Source organism: Podarcis raffonei, chromosome 3 (assembly GCF_027172205.1).
Source record: "Podarcis raffonei isolate rPodRaf1 chromosome 3, rPodRaf1.pri, whole genome shotgun sequence".
NCBI lineage: Eukaryota > Metazoa > Chordata > Lepidosauria > Squamata > Lacertidae > Podarcis > Podarcis raffonei.
In genome coordinates this window covers 70,846,382-70,858,783 of record NC_070604.1, presented here as the reverse complement: position 1 = coordinate 70,858,783, position 12,402 = coordinate 70,846,382, and the positions used below count along the sequence as shown (strand labels likewise).

General features: G+C 39.1%; 1 protein-coding gene across 6 annotated transcripts in view; it reads right to left on the bottom strand.

Moving 5' to 3' along the window:
- Positions 1-12,402, bottom strand: part of LOC128410690 (palmitoyltransferase ZDHHC14) — a 135,989-nt gene that overhangs the window by 81,228 nt on the left and 42,359 nt on the right. For all 6 annotated transcript variants that reach the window (XM_053382253.1, XM_053382256.1, XM_053382255.1 and 3 more), the window contains 5 exons: positions 9,828-9,965; positions 6,942-6,990; positions 4,609-4,711; positions 2,420-2,529; positions 719-821 (listed from right to left, as the gene is read on the bottom strand). In XM_053382253.1, the coding sequence (XP_053238228.1) occupies positions 719-821; positions 2,420-2,529; positions 4,609-4,711; positions 6,942-6,990; positions 9,828-9,965 (503 nt within the window). The remainder of the gene's footprint in view (positions 1-718; positions 822-2,419; positions 2,530-4,608; positions 4,712-6,941; positions 6,991-9,827; positions 9,966-12,402) is intronic.

The window sequence follows — 12,402 nt, the reverse complement described above, 5'->3', positions numbered from 1 at the left end:
TGGGAAGAAATCCATGAAGCCAAAAATACAAAGGAATGTTGGCACTATTTCAGAACATACATGTTAGAAGAAGGTTACTCCAATGAGGACTTTTGGTTAAGAAAGTTTCCTTAGGCTGGGTTCTGCTCTTTGGCACATGGAGAAAAATGTACGGCTCTCAAGAAGACACAATGGAAGTAATTGGCACAATTTATAGAAACAAAAACATTATTTAGAAATTTGCAATAGTCAAGTACAGTGGCCACCTCTTAAGTTCACAAGAAATTAAAAGACTTCTCTATAAATATTCTATTCATGCTGATATGACAAGTTTTGTAGAAACGTATCACGCAGCAAGGATTTCTGCAACACAATCAACAACTTTTGGGAAAAAGGAATTTAAAAGCAACAAATATGATATTGAAGATCCAAGGTCCATCTAAGGCTAACAAAGACAGGCAAAACTTCAACCATACATGAAAACTTCTCTTGGCACTATATTTAACTGTCTGGAGGCAGGCAATCTTTTCCTTTTGTCCATTACACTACTTCCCCCCCTCCCAAATGCTTATGAAAATCTAGAAGTTTGTTGCAGTTTACTACAGTACAACAATGAAATATCCTCTAACAGAGAGTACCACTAGCATCCAGTTAGTTTAGCGACTTGATTAGTTCACAGGAAACCTGAGAAGGAAAACATTCACAGGGCTCTTGATCAACATTATGGGATGGTTCCTACCATATTACTCTGAGACTGTGTGGCCCCATACATTGTAATGCCATTTGAGGGTGCTGCCGGCTGTGGAGTATCTGGCTGCATAAATCCTCTTCTGTCAATTAAGCTACAGAATAATAAAAAGTTTTGTTACAAAAAATTCTGGTTAGATAATTTTGGTCCAGCTTTAAAAGGAAAAAAAGTTTCACCTTAAGAACAATGAACCGTATGAGAATAGCTTCAGTACCTCTTCTAATGGAACAGTAAAATAGATTTATTTGTTCCCAAGAGTTTGGTAGCAAAAACAAAAGCTGCATTTCTGAGTTTTTGCAATATATTTGTAACTTGGAGAAACATAAAAAGAGGAAGGAAACTGGCTGCAATCCATGTCACTCTGGAACAGTTGGTCTGAAGTTTTCTCAAGGTTGCAATCCTATACTTGAGACTTACTTGAGACTAAGCCTCATTTAACTCAATGGTGCTTATGTTAGAATAATGACTGGAACATTTAAAAAATGAAATAGAAACTCTAATCAAAGTTTACTATGGATGCATTCTACAGAATAACAAGGTTATTCAGTTTCTAGTGGGGAACTGCTTGTTAATTTAACAGAGTTGTATCGTGAAATGGGGGAACCTACACAATTCTGTTACCACAGATCATTGCTGAAAAATTTAACCACACACTTAAAACTGTTAATTATTTAAGATCTTCCTCAATGGCCTTCTCTGGATGCCCCCAACAGAGGTTAGGTGATTGGTGACCAGGAATCAGGCCTTTCCCCAGAGCTGCTCACTTTGTGTCCATTTTACTAATTTCAAGAACAGGTTTTGTTGGCACAGGCATTTTCTTCTTAACAGTCACCTTGGACTTTCAGTTCTCCTAATATTTTTTAAACTATGTTTGCAATAGTTTTACTCAGTTTTTGTTGAGTACTGGTCAGAATATTAACTTTATTGTAAACTGCCTTGTATATTTCTAATTGAAAAGGTAGTGTATACATTTAATTAGACAAATATTTTTTAAAATTCCTAGTATTGGTGCCTGGAAAAAACTTACCATAAGCAGTTAGAAGTGAAGAAGAACAAAAATAGTGTAGAATATCTGCAAGTTAAAACTTTGAACAATTTTGCCATCATTTACATAAAATAAGCATTATAAAATGTATGGGAAGTGGTAGATTTAACAGGAAGCAAGGATGTTATAACCTTCTGTTGCATATCCACACCATAACAGAGTAGCAGCAGCATTTTTCTCATTCTAAACATGCTCTTATTCTTAAATGTACTCCACTTTAAAGTGTGAAATACACTCGACAGATTTTTAATATATTTCCAATCAAATAAACAATAAATAATGTTTACAACATCAAGCTTTTAAACATATTGCTAGCAATTTTAAAATGCAATTGCTGCATCTGGAGAGAAGAGTAAATCAATTGTTGTGGATCATCAGAAGATGATAGCTAAGGTTCTTCCTTCCAAAAGTCTAGTTACTGCAAGCTCCACAAGTGATGAATGGGTGGTACACAACAGACTTATGTGGTACCAGTGTCCTATTAGCAGCAAACCATACAACATACATGACCACTACACTAGAGGACTCAAATGTCACATTATATTATTATTAACTATGTGGTCTTGCAAGTTACATACAATTGACCCAATGAGCACTAAGGACCAAAAGGAAGAGAAGATACTGAACAATTGTATTTTACCCCTTACCTGGGAGAGATGGGCCCACAGAGTGCAGAACAACAGTTAGTGAAAATGTTGCCATAGCTGTATGGATTGAAGTTTTCTTTACCTCTTTTATTTGACCAAGATCCCTTGATCTGGTAAGAAAGGAATGTTAGTGCACCTTTTTGTAGCACTCTTCAATATACAAAGTGCTACAACTCTTCCGTACTCTCCTAAGGTAAACCAGGCTGACCCAACAGTACCCTACAACCTAAACCTACAACCAAACATGTCACTTTATTCACAATGTCTCACTGTTCCACATTCCCCTGTGAAACATACTGTCACATATACCCTCCAAGGGCAAAGGACTACTCTGTACCAGCTGTTTCTCCATTCCAGGATGTAACAGCTGGTTCCATCCTAATCACATCCTGGGATGTCACTGGTGACAGCTCCACTTTTTATTTATATATTACGAATGTTTTAATATCATTCTTGAATCATATTCCCAGAGCTGCTTATAACAGGAATAAAGCAAATTAAATGTAAAAATCAAATAAACATAACTAAAAAAAGAGTTTTATATTTTATAACAGGGAATTTTGTATCTCAGTAAAGCAGGTATGGGGAGCCTGTGGATATCCTGATGACTGCAACTTCCATTGTCCCCGACCACTGGCCATGCTGGCTGGGGCTGACAGGAGCTGGATGCTAATAGCATCTGGAGGGCCACAGGTTCCCCATCTTCACATTCAAGTAACACTGTTTCTCACAAGTTTGCAACTTAAACTGACAAGCTATGTGATTTACTCCCAGACAGCTCCAACGTGCTCTTTTCAAAACTGGAACCCTTCCCAACAAGCAGCTCCTGAACGAATCAGTCTATTTACTCCTAAAGCAGCAGTGACCAACTTACTTGGTTTGCAGCGGCTGGACACTGTCTTGCCAAGCAGTTGGGGGGCCATTTTCCAGTGGTGACATAATTCCCCCTCAGAGCAACTTGGTTGAGGAGGGTTCCGTTCCCCTGGCTGAGGATGCTGGAAGGAAGCATCCAAAGCAAAAGGAAAGAATGTTCCAGGCCTCAGCGGCATCCTCTTCTTTTCTTCTGAGAGGAATATCTGCTGGCTTGAAATGCTGTTTCAAGCACTGATGTTGGCCCAGACAGCATACTATTTCTCAAGAACTTGCTTGAAAATGGCACTGCTGGGGCCAACAGCTATGTGCAAGGCATCGTTTCTGATTCAGCTGGCAGTATTTCAATCCTCCCAGCACTCAGTGAAGAGATGCCTCAGAGATCTCTGCGTCACAAAAGAGCCTCTGGGGGATTTGAGCTCTGAGAAGGCTGAAATGCTGCCAGATTGGCTCAAAAGGGTCTCTGCAATGATGCAGAGGTCCCTGAGCTATCTAATTTATTAATTTTAATGGTTTGTATCCAATCTCTCTAAGGCCTGAGGAGGCTTCCAACAATAATATGATTAAAAATAGAAATACCAAAACAATAACCCATTAAAAACACAGAACCTCTGCCTATGAACTTCGTAGGCTTATAAGGGGAATGTCTTGTATACTCTCCAAAAGCTTGTAAGAACAGAACTCAGGAAGGACTGAATCTGTATCCAAACTTCATATGCAGCTATTGCCCTTGCATGACCAACTGTTTCCTGTGCGAGTCCTTGGGAAGCAACACTGTCTGGGTCAATCCATCAAGGTCAGAGAACCAAAGTAGTGAAACAATTTAGAGAGCCAGAGTAGGACTGGGAACGCCCAGGTTCAAATCTGTATTTTGCTACGAAGCCCACTAAGTGACCTTGAGCCAGTCACTACTGACTAAGGGGATAAAACTGAGGGAGGGAATCTGGTATGCCACCCAGAGAACACAATCTTGGTCATTAGGTTCCCACTTCATTAACCCAAGGTTTGGAACAGAGCTGCACAAGCAGGCTGAAGAAGGAAGCGTTCTCAATAAGCATTCTCTCCAGTCAAAAATATTGCTTTTACAGAACACCCATTAATGCATAATGACCTAAAGACCATGCTTATGAATAAGGAAGTGGAGATTTTTAACTACTAAATAAGATTTGGGCCCAAATGAAACATTAATGCCACCAGGGGGCTGTTCCCTACAGGGCATCAATGTGTCCAGTCCAGTGCTTTGTTTTAGCAGAAAGCACTGTCATGTGTGCTGTTTCCATGACAAACATAGTTACTAAATAAAGGTTAAAAACACTTACATCCTCATTTGTTGTTTGATTGGAGCTGATCAAATAAGTATGAAAACCTGAGAGCCCAACAATGGACCAAACGGAGAAGAAACATACCACAGCTTCCAGCACAGTAACTGAACGTCAAGGGAATAGTAACCGAGAAATCAATGAATGTAAATGCTATTAGCAATTATGGCTAAATGGAAATTTCAGGCCATGAATATACTGCTCCAAATTGCCAATGCCTCGGATAGCCATTACTATCATGCTGAGTTTGTGAACATCCAGAAAATGTATATTTAGAAGAGGCAGAATGCTGTACTAGGTGGACCTTCGCTTGTTTCATCACGATTTTTAGTACACAGATAGCTTTTAATCCCTACATTTTTGCACGTAGAAGCCTAAACAAACATTCCTTATGTAGTTCAAAAGAGCCTAGGCTCACATGACACAACTGCACACACAAAAATTAGGACATAGTGAGAACAGAAGGCATCAGGAAATCACAAAATTTTGCCCAAGGCCTTGCTATGAGTTACTGGCAGTTTCAGAAATTCAACAAAAATTCTAGCCTCAGAGTCATTACCACACCCCACCATTTCCACTCCTGCTTGAAGGGGCATCATCAAAGACACTGTATTCATGGGATTTTTCCTACTAGATGCTTTCCTGATTTCCCCCCAACTGCCCAACCCTTAAATGCAAATTATGAATAAATAGCTAATTGTCGTGGCTGAATAGTCCACAAATGTGGAATCAACTACCTTTTGATTTTAAAACAACTGAAAGGCTCTTTCATTTTCAGAGAACTGAAAAGCCTAATACATTATTAGAAGCTATTGTAATTCTTTTAACTGGAGGCTATTGTTGTGTTATTTATGAACATTGTGTTCAAACCTAAGTTCTTCCAACAGAGAGGTACTTGTGCATTAGCATTTCTACCCAATGAATACACAAGTAAGTGAACATAGTAGAAGTTATACCTGAATTTTTTTATTTTTTTTTAAAGTACCTGGGCTGCTATCTTCACTGCTTTTTGTGCATAACTCCCACTAAGTTAGTGACACTTAGATGTTCACAACTTTGTGCAGGACTGAAGTCATGGTATTTCCGAATGCGCGCTGTTTTGTATGCTAGTGAGTTAAGTTAGTGCTTTTTAGCTTGACTGTGCTCTTATAATTCTCTTCCACTTCTTGCTGCTGGGTGGAGCATTGGCCTCAATCTAGTTATGCTGTGATAAAACAAAGTTGTGTTTGAAGGCCTGAATATGTTTCTCTTCTCCTTGAACTGACAAAACACACCCATTACTAAAAAACAGCATTCTGTGTGTCAACAGAATGCTGCTTGTTGGCTTCTTCCTGCACTCCCAGGTCTTCAAAATTGTATGATGGGAATTTATAATCCATGTACAATTTCTTTGTTGATCTCTGCTAGGATCAGCACTGTAGGCATAGGTTTGGGGAGTGGGGAGCAACAGTCAGGTAAAACATGCAACAGTAGTTCCAAATATTTGAAAGAGAGGCACAACTTGTTGTTATGTTCCTTCCTATTTTGTTTCTGGATTTGCTGCTACTTCTGCTGATAATGCTGGAAGTTCTCTTGAAGTAAACTGGGTAAATTATCACCCAATGCAAAATCATTCTGTCAGGAAGTTTAACTCTAAAAACATACATTCTCTTTTTATTACCGTATTTTTCGTCCCATAGGGCGCACTGGCCCATAGGACGCACCTAGTTTTTTTGGGGGGAAATAAAGGAAAATCCCCCCCCTTTATTTTCCCCCCAAAACCAGGTCGGGGAATCCAAACCAGGTCGGGGAACAGCGGGATGGCAGCGCTCCGCCTTCCCGCTGTCCCCCGAGCTTGTAGGCTGCAGGCTGCTGCGCCCGCAAGCCTTGCGAGCCCGCAGGAACTCCCGCCGGGCTTGCAAGGCTTGTGGATAGCTTCCTGAAGCCTGCATTTGCCCCATAGGACGCACACACATTTCCCCTTCATTTTTGGAGGGGGAAAAGTGTGTCCTATAGGGCGAAAAATACGGTACTTCTGATAAAATCACTTGCTTGCTCAAACTGTATAACTGCTTTGATAAAAAACGAAAACCATTTTCATATTCTAGTAATGAATGTTTAAAACTATATACACTACTAAGTGTCATTTACAGTATAAAATAGGGGCTATCCAAATTGCTATGTGTAAATCCAGAGAGAGGGATTACCTGAAGTAAGTCTGAATTTCATATAACTGCATAACCCAAATGTTTGTCAAAGAGTAAACAACTCCAAATAAATCTAGATAGCAATGCTTTCAAAATTTATACAATATTAACTAAGAGCATGCAAATGCACTCCAGTTGAAAGGATATCTTGCAGGACTGTCCTTGAGTGCATTTAAGAACCCTGTTTGTTGAGATCCTGTAGAAAGAATAAATGTAAATATTAAACAATAATATATACTGTCTACATAAAAACAAATCTCAAAATCCAATATACAGTTAGAGTTTCAAAGAACTACAACACAAATTTTGCTAAATTTAGCCTTGAAATTTTACTGAAACTGTTCAGCAAAAATGGAAGTTTTAAAACCAGAATTAACATATGCTGGATGTTTTCTCAACACATTAATGTCTGCAGTCACCAGTTCCCCATAAATAAGTTTTCTGTTATCAATCTGTTCATTTCTATCCTATCATGGTGGAAAAACACTGCAAGATTATTTTTAAACATGAAAGGTATCCATAAATATACTTTCTCTCACACAAAAATGTTTCTGTTGGATCAGGAAATCCTGTAAATGCATCATAATATGACCCAAATTCCAAGCTGCTTACGGATTTCTCTGGATACAATTAGGAGACATGATGCAAGGAGCCAGCAATGGATACTTGCTTTAACTCATTAATTTGTTCAGCAAAAAAGAATGACAAGCAATTGTCAAATTAAGGTCCAGATCTATTTTTAACTGCTGACATTTAAGGACAGAGAAAGCTGGGCACTGTTTTGACTCTGTGCCCTGGCAAGAAGTCCCAGCCACCTAACTGAACAACACAGGGCTTTCTAAGGCTACCTCCAGGAGGGAATATCTGTTGGACTGTCGGCCTCAAAAACAGCATTAGTTCTGTCAAAGGAGCTGGTGAATTGGACCTGTCTGCTATCCAATTCTTGCATTTCAAGTGCATTTGAAATTGGCATTTTTAAACATATATTTATGACAATCTCTTGTATACACTCCCTTTAAAATATTTTAACTGCTTTATTAGTTTTGTGTTATGTCTCTGCGTTAAATGGGGGAGGGGGAAAGACAAGAGTCTGTAAACACAAGCTAGTGGTTACAGGCAGAGGGAGGTATGGTAGTAGTGGGGTAAGTAAGTGCTGGCTAGTTGAGAAGGAGAAGCCAGCATATAAGGTCTGTTCCACAATAGTGCAATCCTCATCCACAATAACATAACCTCAGGATTCCTTAACGTGTTGCTATTTAATGCATGATCAGTTTACAGTAAAACATCAATTATCCATTATCTGGTCATGGAGACTCATCTAGTCTATCTCATCATCACTTGAAAGGGCACAAAAAGCCAGTCTCTCCTGGCTTTACACTTTACGCCATCTACCATGTTGCAGAAGAAACATTGCTGTGGTTTATAAAAACGATTGGCAAAAAAATATAGTTATGGTCAACAGGGATTCCATCTCCCTCCCAATGCTTACTATTAGGTTGGGTGCTGATTTGGGGTGTTTGTACTTGGTGTTGTATACTAGGGACACGGCGGGATTGTTGTTTGTGTACCAATCACGCTTCTACCAAGCAGTCTCCCCACCTGAGCTGGCTGAGTTGAAGCTGATTTTCTTAAGGGACCTCAACATTATTTCAGACTCAGTCTTATCAGAAGATATTCAGGACTTCCTGGTTGCCATTATAACCATGGGGCTGTCACAATGTGTCATGGCCCAACCCATGTGGCAGGTCACAATGTAGATCTGGAACTCTCAACTAGGCAGGAAGATGCTGGACTGGAAATGGAGCACAAAGGATCTTCTGTTGCCACAGTTTTACCCATGCCCTGGTAACTTGGAAGCTGGATTACTGCAATGTGCTTTACATGGGGCTGCCTTTGAAGACAGTTTGAAAATTGCAGGTAGTCCATAACACTGTGGTTAGGCTGTGAACATGGACCAGGCAAAGAGATTTCATCTTGCCTGTGCTAAAGCAACTCCACTGCCTCCCATAATTTTTTGAGCTCAATTCAAAGTGCTGGTATTGATTTTAAAGCACTACACGATTTAGGACCCAGATAACTGTTGGAGGCATCTCTCTTTATCAATCCACATAATCTGCAGCCTTTTTCCAGGTCCTCCTGCTATCTGAAGAGTGGCAGGTGGAAACTGGAGACACACTTTGCTTCCTTGCTTTTGGAAAGACATTGCCAGGAGGCCTACTTAGAGACCTTCTTGCTATCATTTAGACACCAGGCAAAAACATTTCTGTTTTCACAGACTTAAAAAAACTGCTAATGTAAGCATTTAGAGTGGTTGATTTTATTGAATAGGCTGCTGCTACTTTAATTTTAATTTGCTGTATTAGTCTATGTGATTTATTATTAATTAATTTATTAAATTGTAAAACTGTGTTTTTTACTACCCTGTAGGTTGTCCTAGAAATATAAATCACCTGGCAATTTCATTACATATCTTTAGGTGGCAGGCAAAAACATTATTCTCTCAGGCCTTTGGCTAATTAAACAACCTGTGGCCTTCAAAACTTGTGGGTTTTTGTTTGTTAGTTATTATGTATCTTCATGTTTTTATACCATAGACTGCCCTGTGATCTTCAGATGAATGGTGGTATATAAGTTTAAAAATAAAATATGCAAATTAATAAATACAACAGGTTGTGAACATTGACCAACTTTTGGAAATTATCCTGTTTGCCAATGGGGTTTTCTAGTCAGCAAGGCAGGCCACAAACCAAGGAACAGTCACAGACCAATGAAACTAATCTGCAGGAAAACTGAGAGCGGACCAGAATGTTCCCTTTATATGAACTGTTCAGCAGTACAACAAATAAAGCTGAATAAAATGCATTTGCCTTAAGATTCTGAATTAAGAAGTAAGCTTAACAGTTGAAAGTCTTGTTAATGATCAAACTAGGTATACCATTTTGGGTATATTCTGAATGTCCAAAAGAGTAAAATGAAAAATAGAGTTTCAAGCAAATGGCTATATATGTAATCTGATTATACTAGCATACTTACGATGGATGATGTGGGTGATAACGAATGCAAATATAAAGACTGTCAGAAAAGACAGAGATAAAATAAACATATAAAAAAATCTGTAGTTTCTTTTCCCCACACAGTTGCCTACCCAGGGACAATGGTGATCAAACCGTTCTGAAAGAAAAGGCAGAAAAAGAATGGAACGCAATTACAAAAACAACAAAAGACCTGCTTGAGAAAATCATTGTAGCCATCAGGTGTCTAGCTTAAGATGCAGTCAAGTAAAACTGGTGATGGGGAAGGTGTGTGTGCAAGCCCCACCTCCAAGATCACATGAACTGCTTTTAGATCTTCACATGACAACTACAGTAGGGAATTTAAAGTGTGTTCAACTGAACACATTCAAACTCTCCTCAAGAACAGAAACCCTTATTAGCCTGGGATCAATTGAACATGCTTTAAAACCTTCTAATGGCCTTACTAATCATACAATGATCTTAAGAGCTGTTGGCACACATATATGCCCCTGTCCCCAGTTTTTGTTATCACATGTTCATGTGAATGCTTGAATATAAATGACAAAAACATACCCAAAATTGGATGTTTAAATACATATTTTTATCATAGTCCTTTGTCTTTAGACTATTTTTAAAATAAATCTCTTTCAAAGTACAGTTAATTTACAAGCCATGAACAGAACAGGGAATTGAGGGAAAGGGAACAATTACATTTATCCCTATTCATTTAACACTTTTTTCTGCAGGATAGCACAGTTGGTACAGCATGAGACCCTTAATTTCAGGGTTGTGGGTTTGAGTCCTACACTGGGCAAAAAGATCCTGCATTTCAAAGGGTTGGACTTCATGGTCCCTTCCAATTCTACAATTCTATGATTCTGCCTCAGTCCAGGGAGTGTGAGAAGGTAGTGATTTGGAGGAGAACATATGGACAAGAGAGAATGGAGGTACAGGAAGCTTACTATCAACATTAAATTTGATTATTTAATTTATATACTGCTTAATATATTAAAAATATCTCTAAGCAGTGTACAGAAAACTGAACAAAAGACAACTTAAACATAATATTACAAAAATACACAGTTAAATATAAAATTGTTACATTAATCATCATCTTCTTCTTCTTTGGTGATCACTCGTGACCGAGTAAGATTGTCTTCCATACACACGGTTTTAACAATGAGTCCTTAAGAGATTGTGGAGGCCAATTCTGGATCCACATGTCCTTCCACACTGGGGACATTGGTTTCCGGGCGGGAGTTGAACACCGTGTGGATTTGCCAAGCATGCCTTCCTCCTAGCACGTTTCTCCCTTGCGTCCTGAGTTCGAGTGTCTTCAAAGCCTATGACACCATTGGTAAAGGCTGTTCTCCAACTGGAGCGCTCGCAGGCCAGTGTTTCCCAGTTGTCAGTGTTTATAATACATTTTTTTAGATTTGCCTTGAGACAGTCTTTAAACATCTTTTGTTGACCATCAGCATTATGCTTTCCATTTTTAAGTTCACAGTAGAGTAGTTGCTTTGGAAGACGATCATCAGGCATCCGCACAACATGACCAGTCCAACGAAGTTGATGTTGAAGAATCATTGCTTCGACACTAATACAAGGTTACTAACATATATAAATCTATATCAATTCATTTTCCTTCTGACACACCCTCCTTCTCAGCCTTCAGGTTCTCACCCAGGGTTCAGCAAAGTCTGAGCTCACCCACAAAAAGTCTCAGATGACAGTATGGATGAGCCCAGAATCAGAGATGTTAAGATAAGTTATCTTGACTGGTTGGGAGGATGGGTAGAGTCAGCTTTTGTACACAAAAGACCCAATCAGTATTGTCAAAAACCACTGCTGAAAAACTAATGGGATAGAAGATACAGGGGCCTTTGTATAACATGCCAGCAGCCTGGCTAATTCAATTGATATCATTCACATCTGTGCTTGTTTGGCAATATGTAATGTTGTGGTTTCCTTTGTAGCCCATATGATTTCATAATTTATGTGCATTTGGGGCTGTTCTTCATTTATCTGTTGTTGTTGTTGTTTTTAAAAACATAAGAATCCTGCAATTTCAATGCTAGTAATTATTTCCTGCAGATATGGGAAAAGATACATAGTACCTTCAAAGAACTTGGATTTAAGACTAAGAGACTAATTTTTAGCAAGTCAACTGCTCCTGCAAATTTTTCACTTGCTTTACTAGAATTAGAACAGAATAGTGCCCCTGGGATATACACAGACTTCCAAGGCTGTTTCATAGCCTAAACAAATTCATGCAGGCACTGTGTAGCAACTGTCTCATGGGGGCGGGGGGAGAGGTTCACATATTTACTAGCCTTGGTAGCAAGCTGGTATTTGTTACTGAACCTAATCTTCCCCATTTCAGTCTAAGAAGATGGGAACATTTTGCAGAGACCTTTGACCTCACGCGGGGGTTTTGGGAGTGCCCCAAATCTCAGGCCACAATTTGAGATTAGCCCCTGGGTCTCTTTTACTTTGTGTGGACTTCATCTGGCTCATGGGCCTTACAATATGTACCTTCAAACTCAGGGACAGAAAACCAAAAAGGAAATTGAAAGGGCTCTATCAAAATTTAA